Source organism: Centroberyx gerrardi, chromosome 19 (genome assembly GCF_048128805.1).
Source record: "Centroberyx gerrardi isolate f3 chromosome 19, fCenGer3.hap1.cur.20231027, whole genome shotgun sequence".
Classification (NCBI taxonomy): domain Eukaryota; kingdom Metazoa; phylum Chordata; class Actinopteri; order Beryciformes; family Berycidae; genus Centroberyx; species Centroberyx gerrardi.
Window position 1 is genome coordinate 12,528,219 of NC_136015.1, and position 22,449 is coordinate 12,550,667.

A 22,449-nucleotide genomic window follows, 5' to 3' on the forward strand; every position below is an offset into this window, starting at 1 on the left:
ACAGCACACAGACTGTCCGTCTCTGAAGCCTCCCTACCACCACCAGCCGCAGGAAGGATGCCCAGGAAGGCGCTCAGCCAATCAGAGAGCGTCTCTTGTGCCCAGCGCATACTGATTAGCCAATGAGCAGGCTCCGAGCTTCCGTCATTGTGTTTGTGCCTGTAGCTGTGCTATAAAGCTGATACTATTATACTCTGCTCCACAGGAACTGTATAAACACAACACATCTAGGGAATAATTATTCCCCAATAAAAACAGAACAACACCAGGCGGCTAATAGACAATAATATTCTCCAATTCCCCTCTCCTTCACACAGAAACATGCAGATCCAGACTCTCTCTCACACACACAAATAAACACGCACGCACGCACGCACTCGCTCTCTCACGCACTCACGCAACACACTCACTATGGCCTGTTTTGCAGAATAGGGCGCTGGCCAAATTGGTCCGACCCAAAGTCATCAAAGGAAACAGCTTTTATCAACCAAAATAGTTATTCATTAACGTGTTCCGGCGAACTGCCGTGAAACCTTAAAACAACACGCACTGTTGACAATTATAAGGCTACACACAAGCCACAGCTTATAAATGTGTAATGTCTGTTTTGCTTTATTAGCTGTATCGGGGGTCCGTACCGTGTATAGCTGCTGCAGCTGGGTCGTTGTAACGGGGGTCGGAAGTTTTCAGTGTAGGACTGCCAGAACAGCATAGTGCCTCAGAATAGCTGTCGTTCACTCCTGGTGCAAATAAACACTCAAACTGGTGCCGAGGAGGTCCGAGCATGAGTTATTATTCATGGTCGAAAGTTGTAGTGTGTTGCAGAGGAGTCTAGACAAGTTAGTTGGACCCTCTCTGTTCCCTGCGCTCCGGTCAATAATTATCCAACAGTCGGACCCTGGACGTTGCGCGCGGCCGCGTCTGGGAGGTGTTGAGTTTTCCAATCAGGGAAAGTCACACTACGCTATTTCGGCCAAAGGGAAGACCCGCCTCATGAGTTAGTTAAAGTTTTAGAGTTAGTAAGTTTTCCCGTCTAACCTGTCTCACAATTCGTCTACCTGTGGAAAAAAAACAGTACATGGACGTCAAGGGCACAGGGCTGCCACATTTGAACCCCAACTGAGTCAAATTTTCAGCTTGTAGCCTAGTTTTTATCATAATGAGAAGGAAAGATCAAACAAAATCGTCCAGAAATCTATTTGGAAGCAATAGCCTATCTAAAAAAACATCACGCCGGGGGATCAGGACCGATGTTGCCTCCAAGTAGTTTGATGACCTAGTTTTAACAGTTAACCACATTGACCAACTAATATATTGTAAGTGATGAGTCATTGCTCCACTTGTCCCCAGAAATATACTTTATTTGGAGGTTTTGGTGTCAGAGATGGCACTAGTGAGGCCCGGGGGGTTAAGCGAGGTTGATGTCTGGGACCAGCGCAGAGCTGCAGCTAAATTTACAGCCCACAGAACAGATGCAAACATGAAATTCAGCATTGACATATGGTTTCTCATATAGCTTATGTTGCAAAGAAGCTGCTGTTGGTTGCGTAAGACATAGATTGTAGCTTTAGACCAGAGGTCTGGATTTGCTCACAATGTTAACTAGGTACTTGGATGCCATACATGCTTGGTGTCTTTTTTTCCCGCAGCTTCGCACGCCACAGCTCTCAACAGTGCAGGATATACAATAGCAAATCATCCATCATGACTGTGGACTAGAGAGATTATTACAGTTCCTGTGCATTAAGGTACAATGAGACACAGCAGATCCTCTGAAAACATGCAGGTTTACCACTGATCCTGGGTCAATTTCCAATTAGATAAAGACTTGATATAGGTTGATTTTAGAGCCACAATGACAAATACGCAACATTGAGTTATAAGGGCAATAGTGCCAGCAATTATGACCATCTGTATTTATTCTTTCTAATTTTCTTATAGCTCTTCAGTCCCTGGTGGAGGCAAAATTGTCTCCTCCATTTGCCTCAAAAAGCTTCCCATGCATCATCACCTTTACACTTTGCACCGAGCGACACTTTCAACCCAAAGCATGCGATCACTTCCACAATTCCATCGCAAAAACCGAAAGAGACGGTGATTATCATGATCTGTACAAGTTCTTTATTTTTTTATTTTATTGTAAGCACAGCTTTGTAAATGCACGGAGGAAACACAACAGTGAAAACTAGAATGTTACAAGAGGAAGGAAAGAATGACACAATGTGAAGAGAAGAGAAAGGGTGACATGACATTTCTTCAGATCTGTAAATAATACATTTCTACAAATTTCTCAGCAGAGAGAAATCAACGTGTGAGAGAGAGAGAGAGAGACTACGGAACGCGCAACAGAGAGAGAGAGAAAAATAAAAACAAGGATGGGCACAGGTGCGCGCGTGCACCCCCCGGGGGACTCTCCTAAATGACATTGTTATTGGATATTCCATTTTAATATCATATATAGATACATATCCACTATGTGATAATAAGCCATGTCCCGTCATACTTCATGTAGTAAGCAGCACCCACCCGTCTTCCTCCCCATATTGCCTAGAAGCGGACCGATCCAAGACAAGCTGGGAGCAACAGAGGACACCATGGACTGTTTTGAAAGGGCTGGACATTGTTCACGTTAATTTAAAACCCCCCTTTCCCTATTCTGGCTGTCGGTAGGGTAGGGCCCCAATAAAAAGTTCATTTTAAAATTTGTCTCATGCATAGCCAAGCACATAACGCCTCCTATACTTAGGACTCTGCCTATGTAATTCCTATGAGCAGGCATGACCTACTGTGACCTGCGTTAGTGCTGTGCTGGGTTGGTCGTACCTTGGGCTCATCAGCACCTTTTGAGGGAGAAAGAATCTGTGTTTCTGTGTGTATGCGAGACAATATTCCAGACTTTAAAAGCCTCTGCGGTAAAACCTCATTGCCTAAAACAGATCCCAACTATGACACAATGTAAATGTACATTCCTGTCTACCTGGCCCCAGGTACTCACTGTTCAAGAAGAAACGCGACTGCACTGCTCGTCTCTGCCCTGTTTGTATTAACCTCACCCCCGCAACTGAGGACCATGCAGATGCTCCGCTTCCCTGTTGACGTTACGATGGCGGTCAGAGGGCATGCTGTGGTGTTTGGAGGAGGGCCAACGGATGTAAGGGAGGTGGAGAGGACGGAGGTTTAATATCTTCATCCTTGAGTGATTAGTGACAAACCTGGGTGGAATATGTATGAGTGTGTGCGATGTGTCTGTGTATATGTTACAGAGGGATTCAAGGGTCAGGTGGAGTTCAGTTTGAGTGCTAGACATCGGGGTGGATCCTCAGCGTTGGTCTGGAGAACTACAAACACTCCTCTCCTCTGCACCACAACTCCCACCTAGCACTGGGGCAGGAAACGTATGAGGACAGTGTGTGTGTGTGTATGTGTGTCACTCTGCTGGCCAGAGCACATTTGAGTCTGCATATCAGCACAACTGAGTGCAAGCGTGTGTGTGTGTGTGTGTGTGTGTGTGTGTGTGTGTGTAAAGCAGTTTGCTCCTGTGTAAGTGTGTTAGGGTGTGTGTGTGTTGTTCTTTTGTCTGTGTGGGCGTGAGTTCATCAACGTGTGTTTGTTATGTTTTGTGGGCAGAGTTGCAGTTCTGTGGTTGGCCTGTGGAGGGCGCTGTGTCTCCTATAGGCCCTCAGCCGGGGGTTCACTGCCGCTGGAGCCAGACTGGGCACGCTTGATGTACAGATTCAACAGCTTCAGCTGCACACACAGAGAGACAAACAGAACGGATGATGGACATATAAATCAATACTGTCTCCACAGGCTTCACAACTCTACAGAGAAGTCATACAAGGAGCAAATGATCATACTTAAAATGCTTTTAAAAGTGAAAGTAAGAAGAGTTCACCTTGCTGCTGGAGAGTTGGCTGAGGTGTGGTTTGAGGTCCTCCCCTATCACTGCATAGATGGCCACCAAGCAGAACACACAGGCTTTCCTCACACTGCTCTCAGGGTTGTCATAACCCTGCCCAACCAGATCAACACATTACAATCCCGCAGAGCAATCGCACTGTTTTTGTTCAAAACAAACAAGACGAGTTACAGAGAGTATTTATGTATGAGTGTGTGGGTGGTGCGGGAGGGTAGAAGTTGCTTTAATGGTGGAACACACAACCTCGACTTCTATGAAAAAATTAAGCAATAAGCCACTTGAGGATATGCTTTGTAGAGATTTTAGAAAAGCTAACAGGCATTGTTAGGCACAACATGAAGCAGTAACACTCCATTATAATAAAAAAGAGCAATAAATCTTACTTTTAATGAATAATTATTAAATAACAATAATTACATTTTATTCTTCCACCAAGCATTATAGTTCTAATAGAGGTATGAGTGGTGAATTTCAGTTAGTGCATTCATATTTCAGTTAACAGTTATGCAGTCGCAGCTTCAGCTTCAAAGATGACCCAGACAATCCAAACTGAGGACTGCAACTATTTGTTTTATAAAAACATATTCAACCTTGGAAAACATGTGGCTGTGTGTGTGTTACCTGTATGAGTCCTGGCACTATCTCGGGCAGCATGGCCGCCAGGCCGTCGCGGGAAACCCTCTCAATGACCTTGGTCTGCATCTTGATGGCGGCCAGGTTGATGGGGTAGTCGGCCGACTGGATGATGGGACACAACACCTTGACGCACTGGTCTGGACTGATGGACAACGCCAGCATGGCTGCCGTCTCCTCTGCCGCTCGTACCACCTGCATGCATGCACACGCACACACACACACGCACACAGACAGACACACTTTATCAGCATTGATGCTATCAAAGCATGACTTGGACTGGGATACACACTTTAATGCGTCAAATGTGTTACTCTGATGGAAGTTTATGAATTTCACATGGGAGAATCTGTTACTGCTACATTTTATTCTACTTATGCTTTAACAATGCATGCATAAACTAAAATGTTTTGCCCCATTTTCTACTTCCTCTCTGCAAAGTTTTCATGATGAAAACATTTCATCAGTGAATCAACATTGCTATGAAAGATGTAATTAGCGTCATCTCAATATTTTGGAACCAAGGTATCCTTGCATAGAACTCCATGCAACTTTCAGCAACATAAATGCATGACAGGTGAAGTGTGATCCTGGTCTAAGAATTTCTGCCTGTAACTGCAATAGATGAAGCAGTATGTGTGTGTGTGTGTGTGTGTGTGCGCGCGTGCGTGCACATACCTCCTTGTGGGGGTCCTTGTGCGCCTCGAGGGCCTTCATGATGGTGAGCTCTGCATAGTTCTTAAACCTCCAGGGCTGCTTGCTGAGAATCTCCCTCAGCACCCGCAGAGCCAGCGCCCGGATCACATGCTGAGAGAATTAACAATTCAAGTTTGAACACATTTTAGTTGAGTTTAGCTTAGTTAGCTTAGCTTCTTTGCACAGTGATAAATCATGTGAGTGTGTATACCTCTCTGTCGCCCAGTGTCTCCAGCAGAAGCAGCAGGATGGTCTTGAAATGTTCGTCCCACACCTGCAGGGTGTTTTCGCGAATCAGCTTGAGCAGTTCACACAGCGCCGCCTTCCTCTCCTCTATGCGCTCGTTGTGATTGGACAACTCCTTCAGCAGCTCGGCTACCAGCTCTGATTGGTCCAGGCTGCTGTCTGCTAGGGAAAGAAGGGAACAGGGACTGAAAAATCGGCATGACATAATGATCATATCTGTTGTGTGTTGTACGTCTGTACTACATATGTAAGAAGTTCTCTCACTATACTGATTGTTGTATTTGTGTGTACCATCAGCGTGCTGCTCCGAGTCGTCCAGGCTGGTGTCTTTGAGGCTGTGCTTGAAGGGAGAGTCGGAGAAGTGGTCGCGGGCCCCTCGGGGGCTGGAGGAGAGCAGGGGGGTGTTGAGGAGGGAGGTCTTGTTGTCCAGCGCCGTGCGGCCGCCGTCCACCGAGTCTGCCGCTCTGCCGTCTGTCCCACTGCCGCCCTGCGGGACACACACAGGAGCTCACAGGTTAGGGAGCGTTGGACTTACATATAAAATATATATATAAGTCAAAAGATTTTTGTAGTCCGTCTCTACTGTTGTGGGTCAGACTGTGGGTCAGACTTTGATCAGAATAGTGACTCTTAAACATTCTCTCATTATGGCAACTTCTAGTGAATGAAATAACAGTAAAATTGAACTAGACATCGTTTTGCTAGGGAACTTCTAGAACCTACTCAAGGACCCCTGGGGGATTCCTGGACCGCATATCGGGGATCACTTTTCTAGAGAGACAGGGTTAGGGTTTATCATAGATTGCCTGCGGGTAAATGATCTAGGAAATCTGGGTGACATTTCCTTGATGACATGATGATGATTTTGTTTTCCATATGTTGACAGCATGCTGTTCTCTAGATGTGACATCAAAAACCCCGTGCTGGGAGAGCTGAGACATGGTGTACTACCAGGTGAGGAGTGGAGGGTTTCTGTGTATATTTACGCTCAAACCACTGAATGCCCTTCTCTGATTGGCAATTTGATGAGTCAGGTGTGCTGTGATTGGCAGGCTGATGACATGTGGGCTGGTTAGATTTCAGACTCACCCCAGGAGGAAAATGTCAGGGGGTCACACCTCTGTACTGGAGCATACCATGTCCTTAAATGGGGTTGGGGTGTTGGGAGGGACTGCAGTAAGACCAGACCCGGGGGTGCTGGTGTTTGTACACTCACAGTCGTAAATTTGAACTGAACAAGCACACTATCTAGGCAAACGCTCAAGAACTTATTCAAGGGGCAGTTCTCACTAGGAAAATCTTCTCAGTGTGATTTTCATTACAGCTGGGCCCATATCAATCAATAAACACGGTTTTATCAGAGGCTGTGGTGGATTAAGTTTACAGTCCTCAGTCTCGTAAACACCTAATGTACGCTTCTCAGTTCCCACGCTATGGAGCGAGTGGCGGGACAGATCGGGTGTCAGGGCCACATAGGTCGGTGGGTGTGTGCGTGTTTAGGCATCTTCAAGCTGCGAGTCCAAACTGGCTCACGTCACAAACCAATCAGTGTTCAATTTCCTGAACAGCTGAACTACATTGCCATAGCAACACTGAGCAGTATCTATTGATCTATCAGTCTTTCAATCCATCTCTCTACCTAAATTGTTAGCCTAGTTATATAAAACTAGGCTACCATACACCAACATCCCTTCCCCCTGCTCTGCCCACCTCCTCTCCTTCCCGTCGTCTGACCGGTTCGTTCATGTCCTCTTGGCTGCGGACGCTGAAGTTCTGGATGGCCTCGGTGACGCCTTTCAGTGAGCTGTAGATGTCCTCCGAGTTCATGTTCTCTGTGTCGTAGTCAAACGCACTGCACACACAAGAAAAAAAAAGAGATTGTCATAGGGCTGCACAATTATAGCTAAAATGATAATCCAAACTATCTTGCTAGATATTGCCATGATGATTATTAGTGATGTTTTGAGCAACAAAATGATTGTACTACACATAATTTTATATCAATATCTTGACAGCGGGCTTTCTAACTGAAATGAAATGTTTCACTATAATGCCAAAATCCTACAATTATTAACTCTAAACTACAGTCACAATATTGATTATAAATGATAAATTGTGCAGCTCTAGATTGTCTTTTACATTATTAACTAGGAGGCACTGGGAGAGCGTAAACCTCCACCAATGATGAACAATTCTCCAACTTGCTGTTACACCCAAAGACATCATTCCTATCACTTCAACTTTAAGTTAAATAGATTTCTTGACCCTGCAAACATAACTTTAGGATTTGGAATTAAGTCTCTGTCTCCATTAGTTACCTATGGCTAAAAAAACCACAATTGTCTAATGGCACAAATTCCAGATCACCACTAAAATCTAATCAGTCGTTCCTTAGCCCAAGGCCTATCTGTCCACCAAATTCCATTCATACATTTTTAAGATATCCTGCTGACGGACAGAAAAACAAACTAATAGGGGCGAAAATATAAGCTCCTTTGTGGAGGACATTAGCATCAGAAACAGCATCTGTAGAAGAAGGAGGAACAAAGAGGAACTGAAGCACATATTGTCTCGCACTAACGTGGTTTGACTGATTTGACTGATAGGAACACGTGCAGACTTTACTCTTTTAAGCAGTCTACTTGTACTGTAATTTGTCAATGTTTGTTAGATGGATTTTCCATTTTGATGGATTCTGGTGAGCAGTGCTGCGAGGACTGTGTATGTTCACTGCGATGGGTGTGTGTGTGTGTGTGTGTGTTACCTTGGTGAGGGGGTGTTCTGGGAGGTGTTGGTGGGGGAGGTGAGTGGGCTGGACCAGCTGGCTGGGGACCGGGGGGTGTGGCGCGTCAGAGGGCTTCCCATTGGTGCCTGAGGAAGTGATAAGCATAAACGCCAGACACAGTATACCATTAACATCCATAACATAATGATTGACACACACACAGTGACACCAATGACACCCTCACAATTCTAAGTTTGTGTGTGTGTTACCTGTGCAGCGTTGCCAGTGTTCCTCAGGTGGTTTTGGAGCAGCTTGGTGGCTCCGTCCTGGAAGGTTTTGGGAAGCGCCGCCAGCAGCATGGTGAACTCTGGAGTGTTGAGCTGGAACAGCGAGATTAGCACCGACTGGGCTGCCTGCAACACACACACACACACAGAAAAATACAACACTCTTAGACAGAAAGACTAAACTCTCTCCACATATTTCCCAATGGCCTTGATATCTACACTGTCTCGTGTGTGGGTGTGTGTGTGTGTGTGTGTGTGTGTGTGTGTGTGTGTGTGTGAATGAAAGAGTTTAAGGAAAAACCCAAAAGACTTCACATTCTCTCATTTGTTCATGCCGTTCTCTTGCTTGCTTTTAGAGGGAAGTTCACAAATTCAAATTCAACTGTCAAGTGTATGAATAGTTGTATCAAGGTGTTTTTTTCTCTTTGAAAACATATCTTGACCTCAAAAGTTTGTGCGAGTACCTTTCTGACGTCGGAGCTCTTGGGTTCGGTGGTCCAGGTGATGATGCGGGAGACGGCCAACCGAGTCTCACTGGAGTTCACAAAGTCTGGTGCTTCCATCTGTAACGTCAACGTCTCTATATACTTCAGAATGGCCACCTTCACCTGCGATGGAAACACAAACACGCGCACACATTTATACAAGCCATTAGACAGCATCAACGACGACACACAGAAACATTATACTGCTCTGCATGGCCAATATTCCCCTGCAAGTGCATACACAGTAATGACAAAACTATAGACAAACACATGAAATAGATGACCACCATCATTCACAGTCAGCATGGACAACCAGAGTAGATGAGCATCTCTTGGAGATGAGCAGCTCTGAGAAATCAAATGGTTTGATGAATCCCTGTTTGAGAAAATTATAACAGTGAGAGGGTGGGAGGGGGTCAAAGTGCGTTCATGATCATGCTTTACCAAGTGGAGAAGACAAATTAATCAAAAAAGAAAACAATGGTAAATGACAAAGAACGAAAGGAACCAACACACAAACGCAAACATCCACTGCAGCCTCCGAAACTCCACACCTGCCCTCATTGTCTCCTCCTACACTTTCCTCCATCTCCCTCTCCTCCTCCGACTCTCTACATATGCACCTCATGGACCAAAAACTGCCTCCAAATTATTTAGCAGCAGCGTGCGCGCCATAGAATTGCTCCCCCCGGAGCGCACTGACCTGGGAGGACTGGCTCCAGGCTGCGGCCTGCTCGTCTAGAGAGCAGGCGTGGCGCCGCGCTCTGGGGGGGAACAATTTTACCCCGGACCCTCCCCTGCCTCGCCCTCGCCCGCAACACGAGCTCCGCACAGGCTTCAGAGAGAGAGAGGAGAAGCACCGCGTCAATCAACGGAGAGAGACAGGGAGGGGAGGACAGGGGGGGTAAGGGAGACAAGAGAGGGAACGGAGAAGGGAGAGGAGAGAAGAGGAAGGGAGCATAGAGAGGGAGGAGTTTAAGAGGTGTAAAAAAGTTGGAAGGGAAGGAGGAAATAGGTATGGAGGGGAAGGAAAAGTAGGGAGACTGGGGTGGAAACATCAGGGAGGAATGGGTGAGGGAGGAGGCAGAGAAGACAGAGAGGTAAAAGGGGATGGGGCAAGAGGAGTGAGGGAGGAAGCCGCCAGGAAGGGAGGGGAGCAGAGGAGTGAGGTGGAGCGGTGGAGGAGGTGTTGAGGCAAAGAGTAGTTCTATCAAAGGGAGTTAGTGGGAGGTAAGGGAGGATGGCGGGAGGAGGTAAAAGAGTTAGAGGAGGAGAGCTTGAGGGGAAGTGTCCGGACTGCAGCAGAGCCAAAAGCCAGTGGAGTGGCTAATTGGAGGTTTGTCAGTCGCTATCCAATCACAGCTCGGGATTCAGGGTGTGGGGGGTTTGGGGGGGGCAGAGCCAGCACAGGCAGGCATGAGGTCATATCAGTGCAGCAGTTACCATGGTTACCGAGTCCCTGGATTTTCCAGCCCCCTCTCCACCCCTCCCTCACTCAAAACCTTCACGCACGTTCAACTCTCTTTCTCATACAAACACATACACACATTGAATTAACTCCTCCTTTACCTTGAGGTTGGGGGTCTGTGTCTGGTCCACAGTGAACCTCATGAGGATGGTGAACTGGAGGTCGTTGGGGAAAGACTCTCTGCAGGATTAAAAAGACATCCATGTTAGGATCCTCAGGATCTCAGAAATGAAATAAAAACCATATTGGTGGATATTGGGACAGATAAGATAGTGTTCTTTTACTCGCGTCAACGGACAAAAATTATGGATGTAATGGTTTCCCATTCTTAAAGATGATCTAACATTGTTGTGTGTGTGTGAAGAAAGGAGGCCAAGAAAGACCCATGATCAAAGAAGGCCAATCTACTGAAATTCAGATTCCACATACAGTATATGTGGGTCAACAGCTAATATAATCAACTTGAACCCACTGTCCCAATCCCATTCTGTATGCGAGTGTGTTACCGACCGTGTGATATCCAGCGCTCTCTGGACTTTGGCCTGAACGGAGCCCAGCAGGTCGGCTCCCATCTTCTTCAGCAGCTGGGTGAGCAGGACAAACAGCCAGTCCTGCAGGTCTTCCTTATGGACCAGGATGAAGTCCACCAGCGTCTCCAGGAACATGCTGAACACCTGGACACACACACACACACACACAGCATGGGTCACACGCAAAGACTCGGCCACTAACTCACTCACACACAGACAAAACGCCCCACACGCACACATGCACATACACAAGTACTCCTGCATACATATGCATAATATAGGATATGCTGCTAAAGAGGGATCATGTGAGAGCAGTATTAGTTCCCGCTGTGAGGTTAGCAGTCATCCACTCATCCTTCCAGCTGCCCATACCTTCATTCCCAAACACCAATTATCTTAAACACACCCAAACTCATTAGTAGATGACCACAATGACACCGTTAATTACTTCACAAGACGCAACAGACACCAATCAGGCAACAACATGTGACATCGCCGAGGCAGGTTAGTGAGTGAGTAGTATGCTGTTGCCTTGGTAATTGGTCAATCAGATTAATGAAGCAGATTCACATCCAAACACACAAACGTTAAAACAGGTGTCATCAACCGACTGGCCAAACTTACTCTCTACAGAGAGTTCCAAAGGGGGGGTGGCATGAGGGAGAGAGAGACACATCTGTTAGCATCCTGACCAAGTATACATAAACATGTGAGCATACACCTACAGAGGTGTGTGTTTTGTGTACGTGTGTATGTGTATGTGTATGTTTTCATCAACTTATCAAATCCATGAAACTGATAAACATTTAATCTTGACCACGCATACAATCCGTTCACCATTTGCAAAATGTTTAAGAGTCTTTCACAAGGCAGCAACAACAACATCTGTAGAATCTGAAAAGTGTTGCTTTGTGTAGACTGGAAAAATGAAATGAAAGAAAAACGGATAGATATGGGAGAGTGAGAGAGGAAGTGAGAATGGTCTGGACAGATAGATGGAGGGAGGAAAGGAAGCCGAGGTGAGATGTACCTTGAAGGAGGCTGAGCTTATACCGGATTCTGCCGTGCCGTACACCCTGCCGGAGTCTCGCTGAAATTCATGAAATCGTCACGTCAAACGAGGGGGAAGGGGAGGGGCTCACACACCTGACTGTGTGTGCGAGGTGATGGGAGTAGAGGTGGAGGGGGGGGGGGCACTCAAAACGCCGGAGGAAAAGTGGCGGTGTTAGAGAAGACGAACCGCAGCAGATTAGTCAGAAAGAAGAGCTGGCAGCCAAAATATGTGTCTATGTGTGTGTGCATGAGTGTGTGTGTGTGTGAGTGTATGAGTGTGTGTGCGGTCAGTGTCATCGCTTCAGACTATGCAGGAAGGGAGGGGGGGGGGAAGAGGGGGTTGTAGTGGACGCAGTGAGCACACAGCCAGCGGATTGGCTGATGAATAGTGATAGAGCAATCCCATTGGACGGCGGAGAGTGTGAGGTCACACACAAACTCAGGCGTGGCATGCCGTTAGAAACCAGTCAGCTACCGTCGCACGCTCTGCATGCCTGTGTTCATGTCTGTCTGTATGTTCATACTGATGTGTGTGTGTAAATCTGAGGATATATTTTGACCTGTTTATCCCGTGTTCAAGCCTCAATGTGTTAGTGAATATATTTAATATTTAAAATGTTGAAAAATGTGTGTTCAATTTTCCTTGTTTCGGCAGAATCCGGTACAGTGGAGGATGGCGGGATAAACAAAAGCATTTGGAACCAAGGTAAAATCAAAGTGGGTGGATAATGAATATACATGTCATTGTGGTATTGTACATGAGTGCCTTGTGTGCACATGTGTTTGCGTGAGCGAGTACATGCATGCGCCCATACCTTACTGTGAGGGTCTGCAAACATCCTGGTGAAGATTTCACATAGCCTCTTCAACTCGACCCGACTGCAGACAAAAAGAAACACAGTTAGATGAAAATGACCAACGGATTTCGAGTGAGATTTAGCGCTCGCCTGCCCTGTGATAGGCTGACCTGAGGGTGCGCTGGTTCTTAAGCAGTGCCTGCAGGCCCAGGAGTCCCTCCTTCCTCTCAGACCAGTTGGCACTGGCACAGCGGTTCAGCACCTGGCGAAGGACACAAACACACACAGGGCTGTTGAGTTATGTATGGACATTAGGGATGCACTGGTATTTGGGATGAAGCAATATCAAGCTGAAAAAAGTTATCAAGATTTAAAAATGTACTTAACAGTAAAATCTGATACTAAAGTGACTTGAATTTTTTCACATGTACAATAATGTTATGATGTTTAAGGGAGGAAAATTATTATATCAGTAATTTTTGTCATCAAATTAATGTCAAATTAAATCTATACTGTTCAGTAAAAGTGAAGCACTGCACTGGAACTCAACATAAAGTATTGCATGAATTGCAGTAAAACACTGATATTACCAGTTGAGCCACCAGGACTCCCTGAATATGTTCATTTTATTTGTTCTAGCATGGATTATTTGAACTCCAACTGGTTACTCCAGTACTGAGGACTTGAGACTTGACTTGGACTCGAGGTTTGGTGACTCAACTACAATACACCGGTTCACTGTATTCTCTGCTGTGATACTCTATACTTCTGTGGCTGCTGACCTCTGCAACGTCTTCGGTCTGTCTCATGTAGGTGGGGATGGCTCCTCCGTTCCTGGAGCTGTAGGACCTCTCGGAGCAGGCGCTGGACGCGTCGCTGTTGGCGTCGTCGTCAGAGTACATGCCGTAGTTCTCGTACCGCCGCCGGGCCGGCTTCTTCTGCAAGAGGAGGACAGGAACGGAGAGGGAGTGAAATGAAGCTAGGAAATGAAAACACTGACATAATATGCACTGACATATCTGCACAAAACACAAAAACAAACACAGCTAAACACACACAACACACATATGAGGCGGGAGAAGAAGCTGACCTTGGACCGCATGTCTCCCAACAGCTGACAGCGTTAAACAGAGGTAGAACCATGGGTTAGTCAGACACACACACACTCCAGGAGGCACACACACTCCAGGAGCTGTGAGCTGCACATGCTGATAGCTGGCTAGAATGTGCACTGAGTCTACATATTGGTTTCTTGTATGTTTATTTGTGTGGTAGCATGTGTGTGTGTGAGTTTTGAGTGTCTTCATACCAGCGCGTCTGCGAGAGCCTCTTCTACGTCTGAGCCGGTGTTGAGGACCCTCATGGCACTGACTGATGAAGACAGACGACTGGACTGACTGATGCCAAACCCTGATCCTGTGGGCAGAGACACAGAGAAAGACAGAGACGGAAAGAAGAAGAAGAAGAAGAAGAAAGAAAAGAGGATAGGAGCAGAATATATTACAAAACTTTAGAGAGATGTATCTATATAATTCCTTGGAGACTCAGACTCTCTAACACACTCCTCCACTCTTTCAACCACCTCTCACTTATCCACTTGTGAGGAACTTCACTCACTCTCCTCGTCATCCACTCTCTCCCTTTTACTCAACTCGCACACACTACATTTCCCATGAGCCACCCCGGTAAGTTGACGTGATGACTTGTTAAATGACATGATAACCCCCGACATCACAGGTGCCTCTGGGGAGAAAAAGGTATGAATGACATAAAACACAGGAGGACGAGTGGGTTTCTCCGCAGAGAAGGGGCGGAGCTAAATAAGGAAACAAAAGGACGATGGTAAAACTGGCAGAATGGTTGTCGTGGCAAAACTGGTGGAATGGTTGCCGAGGCAACTGAACGGGCGGAAGCATGCGATTCCACTGGAAGCTTCGACGTCCTGGAGTGGAATGTAAGAAACGGAGTCCAACGGAGAAGAAAAGGAACAGGCGGACAAAATAAAGGAAAAGATGCGCAGAACTAAAAAGAACAAAAAGAAAAAGACGTTGGCGGAGAGAACAAAATTAAGACTCAGTGGGTGGATGAGTGACGGAGAAATAGTGGTACTCAGCCTTCACCTGCAGCACCAAAAGCATCAGGTGTGTGGAGAGCTCCGGTGGAGCGAGAGTAGCTCCGCGTTGCTGCAACCGAGAACAACACACACGTACAGAGTTTAACACACACACACACACACACACACACACACACACACACAGAACAGAGAGACACACGCAACCCCCACACTGTTAGAACAGAGTGTGAGAGTAGAGAGAAAAGGCCGACAACCATGCAAACACATGCCAGTGTATAAGTGTTTGTTTCTTTTAAATCACACTCAGTGTGTCCAAATGAGATTCCCTGCAGCGCTGAGAAGTCCAACATATTTTCTGTTTTGAGATTTTTAGTAGCCGTCAGAACAAAACAGATATCTGCTTAAGCTAAAAATGTGACAACCAACTGCCCTCCGCTTTGAGCACACCCAGCAAAAAGTAGGAAAAACCTCATGTGGAAAACAAAGTTGCTGGGGTCTCGACACAGAGGCTCTCTCTTTTTTTCTCGTCTCTCTTCTCTGATGTCGTACTCATCCTGTTTTTAACAACACATCCCTCTGACTCAGGGATCCGTCCGCTACTGCTACTCACCGAGGGGTGTGAAGGAGCGTACGGGGCTGGTGTCCCGGCTGCTCTCCCTGCTGGCCTCTCTGCTGCAGCCCTGACTCATACTGGGCCGCGGGATACGACTGCCCCGAGCTAACGCCACCCGGGTTACAACATCACACCGCAGCAGGGGAGAGAGAGAGAGAGAGGGGGGGGGGGGGGGGGGGGGGAAGAGCAGCAGAGGAAAGAAAAGTAGGAGTAAGAACAGAAGGGAAGAGAAGGCAAAGATGAATACAGTGGAGGACAGAATAGGGAGACGTAGTAAAAACACAATAGGAAGGAGGCAAGAGAAGGAGGAAGAACATAAATGAAGGAGACGGCAAAAAGAGGAGGAAGGAGGAAGGAGGAAGACGGATATATGAGCAGTGAGGAGGAAGGGGACAAAGAGAGAGAGGGGAAGGTACATGGATAAAGACACAAACAAAGAGAGAGAATAGAGGCAAGAGTGACAAACTGACAGAAACAAGAAAGCACAGGTCTACTGGCCCTGAGGGAGCATCTCAACAGACTGAAGTGGCTCCTTCTCCTCGTCCCCAGTGCAGAGGGAGCAAGGACAGGGAGTCACCTTAGAAGATTGAGGTGCACCCAAAAGGAGCACAGGACTGCTGGACTCAGAAATCACACGTAAATATAACAGTTTCATATTCACATACACACTCTCACGCTCACTGTGTCTCTTTTTCTCACACGCAAACACACAGAATAGAAAAGGAAGTGATTTGAGATGAATTTAGAGATTGAGGAGTGGGAGGGGGGAGGATCTGCGTTTTCATCCAGTTGCATCGCAATCAACCTCGCTGTTCATTGGTCAGCTTCAGCACCCACCCAGCCAATCAGGGTTAATCACAGCCTACCGAAGGGTTACAAAAGCCTGATAAAGCTTCGCTGATCCTGTGAGAAGATTCATTCACGGGCCGCTGCCAACAGGTTAGTATGGAGGGGAGAGGGGGTGGGGGGGGGGTGCTTTCGCATTCTTAGTAGCATGGAGATCTGCTGATCACCATGGGAACCCGTCACCGTAACAACACAGCCAGGAAGTCACAGACAGGTTAGAGAGATGGGTTCTGGGAGTATGAGGCGGCGAGCGACAGCCTGGTGTAGGGCTTGGGACGGCGTGAGAGATTGTGTGAGAGATTTGGAGTGATGGATGGAGTTAAGGGACGAGGGATGGAGAGATGAGGAGAGAAACTGAGAGAGACAGATTGATGTGGAGAGATGGATAGCAGGGTGATCTGGTCGACGTCGGAGCCTTACCTCCTCTGCTCGCTCCGTTGTAGATGGAACTAATGCTGGAGGGAGCTGGAGGGACAGAGGGAGGGAGAGGGAGAAAAGGAGGAGCAGAAGAAGAAAAGGTGGACAGGGAGCAACAGGGAAGAAAGAGAGTTGAAGTCCGAGGGTATAAGGACCATTGAGTGTGGGTGTGTGTGTTTCTGTGTGCGTGCTTGCATTGCATCACTGTGTATCAAAGGCAATATCCTTGGACAAGTCATTGCTCAGCTGAGTTTATAGATACATGACATCATATAGGCCCTAGGGCAGCAGTTATAAAATTAGTAAGTCAATAAGTCACATAAATCCCCAGAAAATAAAACTCAGGAAGGCAGAGAGAAGAGGGAGAATTTCATTGGTTCAAAAAGTCATGAATGAAACCAAAACCTAATCCAGATGGAGGGAGAAACGGAGAGAGACAGAGAGGGAGGAGTCTATGTGTGTGTGAGCGTGTCTGTGTGTGCGATGCTGGGAAAAGTTCAGTCATGCAAAGGGAAAGGCTGTCAAGAATAGCAATACATACACCATTTGGTTGCATAGTACTTGATGCTAAGGTGTGAGTGTGTGTGTGTCTAGGCTTCCCTTTACGAACTGGTGTGTGTGTGTGTGTGTCCTCACCGACAGACAGGCGGGTGGGGGAGGAGTCTCTGGAGCAGCCCTGGCTGCGGGGGATGCGGCTGCGTCTGTGCCCCGCCCCTCCGGCCCCGGCCAGCACCCTCTGGGCCCCCGAGCTCATGGTGCTCAGGGCCGTACTCGTCAGCACGCGGCCTGGGGAGCCGCTCCGACTGCCCGCTGCACAGAGAGACGAGCGAGGGATAGAGGAGCACAAAATACAGAGAGAAGGGAGAAAGAAAAGTCAGAGTCTTACTCATGCAACAGATGTAACAGTGAAAGCTACAGAGCTGCTACTACTTTACCAATCCCCTTCTGATGTGAGGACAGTGGACACTGGTCTTATATCAGACATGGTGACTGTCTTGGGATGGGAGAATGTTCTTACCGTTTCTCACACAGTGATAGAATACGACTTAATGTATCTACAACTTTGCGGTCTATATACACAACTGACGAGGAGTCAGAGTAGGATCCTGTCCTTCAATTAGTGGCATTGGTTTCCAAGCACTTATATTAGAAGTCAAGTTGAAAAAACAGCAGACACTAATTGGAACAATTACACAAAAAAAACACAATTGGAAAGGGGATTCTTGAGTGTGAGGAGAGTTGGAAACCATTCTGAAGCAAAATTTCATTTGATTGGGCAGGTTACAACTTAAAGACTTTTTGATTATTTGAAAAATGTGACACCTTTTCTTACAAAATCTTTGATATTACTAAATTAAAACAAATAATGTTACTATTTCCAAGGATAGTGGATAATTTAAGTAATAGTTTGACGAAAAGATGAGTTTTACTGATGAAAAGATGACACTTAAAGACAGGCTCTTCTATCTTTTAAAGATATTGAATGATACACTTCCAGAAATGCTTTGTCCCCAAAAATGAATATATAATGTTTGGTCAATTTCTCCTCCCCAAGACATCCCGTCTCCAAGTGCAAAGCCCATAGTGCATCTTGCTCTACAACAATAGTCCTGTCTACTTGAACACAAACAGTTTAGGAGAAGCTTCTTTGCAGTGCTGGATATTAAGTGTGTGAACAGACTTTGGGGGAACAAGCTCCTGTGCTCAACACACAAAGCTGGATCTACAACACAGATCCCCCCCCCCCCCCCCCAAAACAATGAAAATTAGCACAATGACCAGACTCTCTTGCTCTCTTTTTCTCACACACACGAAAACATAAGCCACACACACTTTCAACACAAAACAGACGCAACCTTCTACACACACTGTGAGTCTAAATTCTAGTATCCAGTGACATACAGCTAACTGAAAACATGTAATCTAAATGACAGAAAGAAGGTAAGTGAAAGCGAGGTTGTCTTGACATCTTTAATGGAATCTGCCTGTCTGTAACTTTTTGAATTTATAGTATCCTTTATCATATAAAGCTCCCTCTGTTTGGTCTCTTGTCTTTCTCTATTATCGGTCTTACTCAACTCTCCCTCCCTGTCTCCCCTCGTCTCCCTCCATTTACAGATACACAAAGCCCATCTGGACACTTACAGGGGACAGCTAACCTGTTAGCTTTGCTATCAGTCTCTTTTTTATCCTTGTTAGTATTACAAAGCTCTCACTTATTACCATTTTTATGGTTGTCAATCTGTTGACAACCAAGAGAGTGAAACATGTGAGGTGACATACCAAACAAAATTAAAAATGTTTAGATTTAATTCGCATGGGATCTAAAGATACATCTTTTGGCTGACTAAATTCTAGCAGGAGAGGGTGTGTTTGTTTTTCCATGTAAAACTTTTCCATTCCCTCTTTCCATGCATAAGAGGTTTCCTGTTACGCTATAGCTCCCTTTCCCTCTTTCACTACTGAGTGAAGACAACCCTATGGCTACAGCCAGGCACACATAAGAGTGCAGAAACCCAAGGTTCCCAAAGCAGTGTGTTTAGCTTGGTTATAGAGCAGCCATGTTAACAGTCTGTGCCTACAAGTCCCAGCATGCCTCAGCCAGAGTGGGAGGAGCCTTAAGTGACCAGTCTGGGTGCACGTGAGGAAGGGGGAGGTCAGGGGAACAGAGGATAGGCAGTAAAGATAAGAGAGCGGGTAAAAAGAAGTAGCGTTATAATCTTACCACCAACGGGGGTAGCAGACTGAGATCCTGAGCCATTAAGCCCATTGGTTGGGAGGAGGGGGAAGCAGAGGCCAGGGGAAGGAACAGCAGATTAAACCAGATGAATTATGGGTGTTAGCGCACAAAGCGTCATGGGAGTTAGAACACAGAGCATGATGGGAGCGTATCCTGGCGTTCCACACCGAGAATGAGGGCGGAGCCAAAACACTTTGATTAAATAAATCCATTTAGGAGAAAGAAAACAATAAAATAAGCATAGAAAGCGCGTTGCTGAAAACGAACACACACACACTGAACCAGCTGCAGATGATGGACCAGGAGAAGCAGTGCATGTTGTTACGGCCGGCATGGCACATGAATGAAGCGTAGCTTGTTCACAATGAGGAAAAGTAAAAAATGCCCCAAAGCAAATATGCTCAAAAACCAACACGCACACACACACAAATCTGTCTAACCCTCTATTCAGCTGCCCTTCCCTCTCTCTCTCTTAACTCTCTCTTAATCTGCTGCTCTGAGATTCTGGTTTTGCAGCCGGAGCTCAACTCTTGATCTGAAGGCTTCCATCTGGTCCTCTGTCTAAATGTCTGCCAAGGTGGATCTGATTGGTTCACGGGGCCTGCGGTCCAATCACTGACCCATCCTCTTTTAACCTTGGGTCCAAGCGGGTGTCAAATCCATTAGGCCACAAGTAGCACATTTGAACTCCAGTAGTCTTGGAAAGCAGGCAAAAACACATCTGCTTTAGTGCTGCAATAGTGGAGCTAGCTCGGCGCCGTTTGTTATGCTGCTTGTTTGTTGGAGTGTTTTGAATAACTTTAATGACAGCCAGAGCCAGGCTAGAGCAGCGGAAATGAACTGTCCACCACACCACCCTCAGTGATGAGACACAGCATGCAGAGAAACACACACACACCCACCTACACACACTCATTCCTCCACACACAAAACACATTGATCAGAATGAGAGCGACAGTGGGTGGGCCACCTATCCCACTGTGGTACACACAAACACACACACACACACACACACACTCTTATTCTGACATACAGACAGAATACCTGGCGTGCAATCGGATTCGTCGGAACCTGAAGGCATAAAGACATTTACATGGAGCTTATTGTCACCGTGACGGCAACAAGTACAGAAACTCCACAAAGAGTAACTAAGAAACCACACACACACTCTGGCACCCAGAATGTTTCTCTCACAACCGGCTGCAAGTCACATTGTGTGTTTTTCTGGGTGGGAGGGGGTACGTACGTTGTGACTGGGACACCATCTTGGTGCGGCTGCGTCCTCGTGAGTCCACCTGGCTGGTCACTCCGCTGGCAGTGGACAAGGGCTGCTTGGTACGTAGACGACCTGGACGTATCCAGAGGGAAAACCGTAAGAATACACAGACACACACATCCAAAACACACCATACTCTCTAGGCTGATACAGCTAATCACACTAGGTTTGCAGCAGAATAAAGCCCAGAACCTAGGAAGCACTACAGCTGAGAAAAAGCTACTATTGCTGGAAGCTGCCGAATGATTAAGTCCTTAACTATACAGTCACATACAGCCATTCATCCATCCAGTCATCCAATCAGCAAGGTGCACACGCAGATATGTACACTAGGGATGCTTCAACGGATTGGCCACCAGTCAGTATAAAGGACATATTCACTAAAACATTCATTTAAAGCATAATGTAATTACCAAACTGTTATTGGATCTGTGTCGGCAAACTTTCATATTAAAAAAAACTGTGATGGGTACCAGTTCCAAAAATTCCGACTGGAACATCCCTAAGAGACACACACATACACACACACACACACACACACACACACACACACCCTAACCACAGTCTTACCATTGTCTGACCTGGTCCCTACAGACAGACAAAGAAGGAGCAGGTTGTAAATCTCACATTTCACCTAACACCTCAACAAACATGTAATTTGCATAATTTGATGCAAGTCATGATGAGGTTTGCAGACTGCGCACTAACAATATGATCATTATCCTATCAGACTACTATATTTCATTCCTACATTACACCTATACAATACCTATATAACAATGAACAGATCAATCTGTAGTTGGTTTGGTAATTTCCTTCTCTCTTACAAGATTAAACTTTAGTAAAAGCAGGAAATGATCTTAGATGTTTAAATCATCTGAGCCATGAGGTGATGAACAGGGCTCTGATCTGAATGGATATGAATGAGGGTTGAATGTGAGAGACCAACAGCAGGGGGCGCTGTGGCCACAGACTGCAACAACTCAGTTAACATGGATTGGAATGAAGGGATGGAGAGGAAAAAAAAGAAGAGAAAGGAAAAAAAAGAGAAGCGTGAGGTTGTCGCTGGTGAAGCAGAGTGAGATGATCTTACCATCCGTTTTATCAGAGGCATCATCTTTAGTGGCAGAGAGAGAGGGTGGAAGAAGGAAAATAATGAGAAAGAAGAGGGATAAATCAGAGACATAAGAAAAAGACAAAGACGACAGAAAGAAGGGAAAAGAAATTAGAGAAAATCAACAAAAGACAGAAAGACAGAAAGTCAGAAAGAGAGGGGAAAAGAAATATGAAGAAAGGAAGGAAAAAAGAATGAATAAACCAAAGAAAGAAAGAAAATAAAGAATGAAAGATAGAAAAGGGTAGAGAGAGGAGAAACAAGAGAGGAGCACAGTGTGTATTAGTAACAGAACATCTGGTCAACAGAGAACCATGCAGGTGCAGTGGTCAACACCAAAACACAGAGAGACAAACCGACACACAGGACAATATTCACATCCATAACATGCGCACAGAGAATATGCAGACCAAAACACACTCATATGATACACTAACAGGCAACAAGCAGGCACCAGGAGAGGAGAGGAGAGGAGAGGAGAGGAGAGGAAAGGAGAGGAAAGAAGCGAAGAGCAAAGGAGAGGAGAGAAG

General features: G+C 46.2%; 1 protein-coding gene across 7 annotated transcripts in view; it reads right to left on the reverse strand.

Moving 5' to 3' along the window:
- Positions 1-2,113: 2,113 nt before the first annotated feature.
- clasp2 (cytoplasmic linker associated protein 2) overlaps positions 2,114-22,449 on the reverse strand; it is a 57,327-nt gene continuing 36,991 nt past the window's right edge. Inside the window, exons 19-42 of one of the 7 annotated variants that reach the window (XM_071904610.2) lie at positions 21,376-21,393; positions 20,776-20,877; positions 20,574-20,600; positions 17,426-17,599; positions 16,793-16,837; positions 15,524-15,631; positions 14,149-14,255; positions 13,930-13,953; positions 13,622-13,777; positions 13,010-13,101; positions 12,858-12,921; positions 12,020-12,079; positions 10,970-11,133; positions 10,561-10,639; positions 8,971-9,114; positions 8,489-8,632; positions 8,259-8,365; positions 7,205-7,346; positions 5,786-5,981; positions 5,460-5,653; positions 5,231-5,359; positions 4,541-4,747; positions 3,896-4,012; positions 2,114-3,747 (exon numbers count right to left, since the gene is read on the reverse strand). In XM_071904610.2, coding sequence (XP_071760711.1) covers positions 3,670-3,747; positions 3,896-4,012; positions 4,541-4,747; positions 5,231-5,359; positions 5,460-5,653; positions 5,786-5,981; positions 7,205-7,346; positions 8,259-8,365; positions 8,489-8,632; positions 8,971-9,114; positions 10,561-10,639; positions 10,970-11,133; positions 12,020-12,079; positions 12,858-12,921; positions 13,010-13,101; positions 13,622-13,777; positions 13,930-13,953; positions 14,149-14,255; positions 15,524-15,631; positions 16,793-16,837; positions 17,426-17,599; positions 20,574-20,600; positions 20,776-20,877; positions 21,376-21,393 — 2,678 coding nt within the window. In that variant the 3' untranslated portion in view covers positions 2,114-3,669. Of the gene's footprint in view, positions 3,748-3,895; positions 4,013-4,540; positions 4,748-5,230; positions 5,360-5,459; positions 5,657-5,785; positions 5,982-7,204; positions 7,347-8,258; positions 8,366-8,488; positions 8,633-8,970; positions 9,115-10,560; positions 10,640-10,969; positions 11,134-12,019; positions 12,080-12,857; positions 12,922-13,009; positions 13,102-13,621; positions 13,778-13,929; positions 13,954-14,148; positions 14,256-15,523; positions 15,632-16,792; positions 16,838-17,425; positions 17,600-20,573; positions 20,601-20,775; positions 20,878-21,375; positions 21,394-22,449 lie in introns of all 7 variants that reach the window. The other 6 variants (XM_078290474.1, XM_078290479.1, XM_078290478.1 and 3 more) reach the window with 6 other exon arrangements.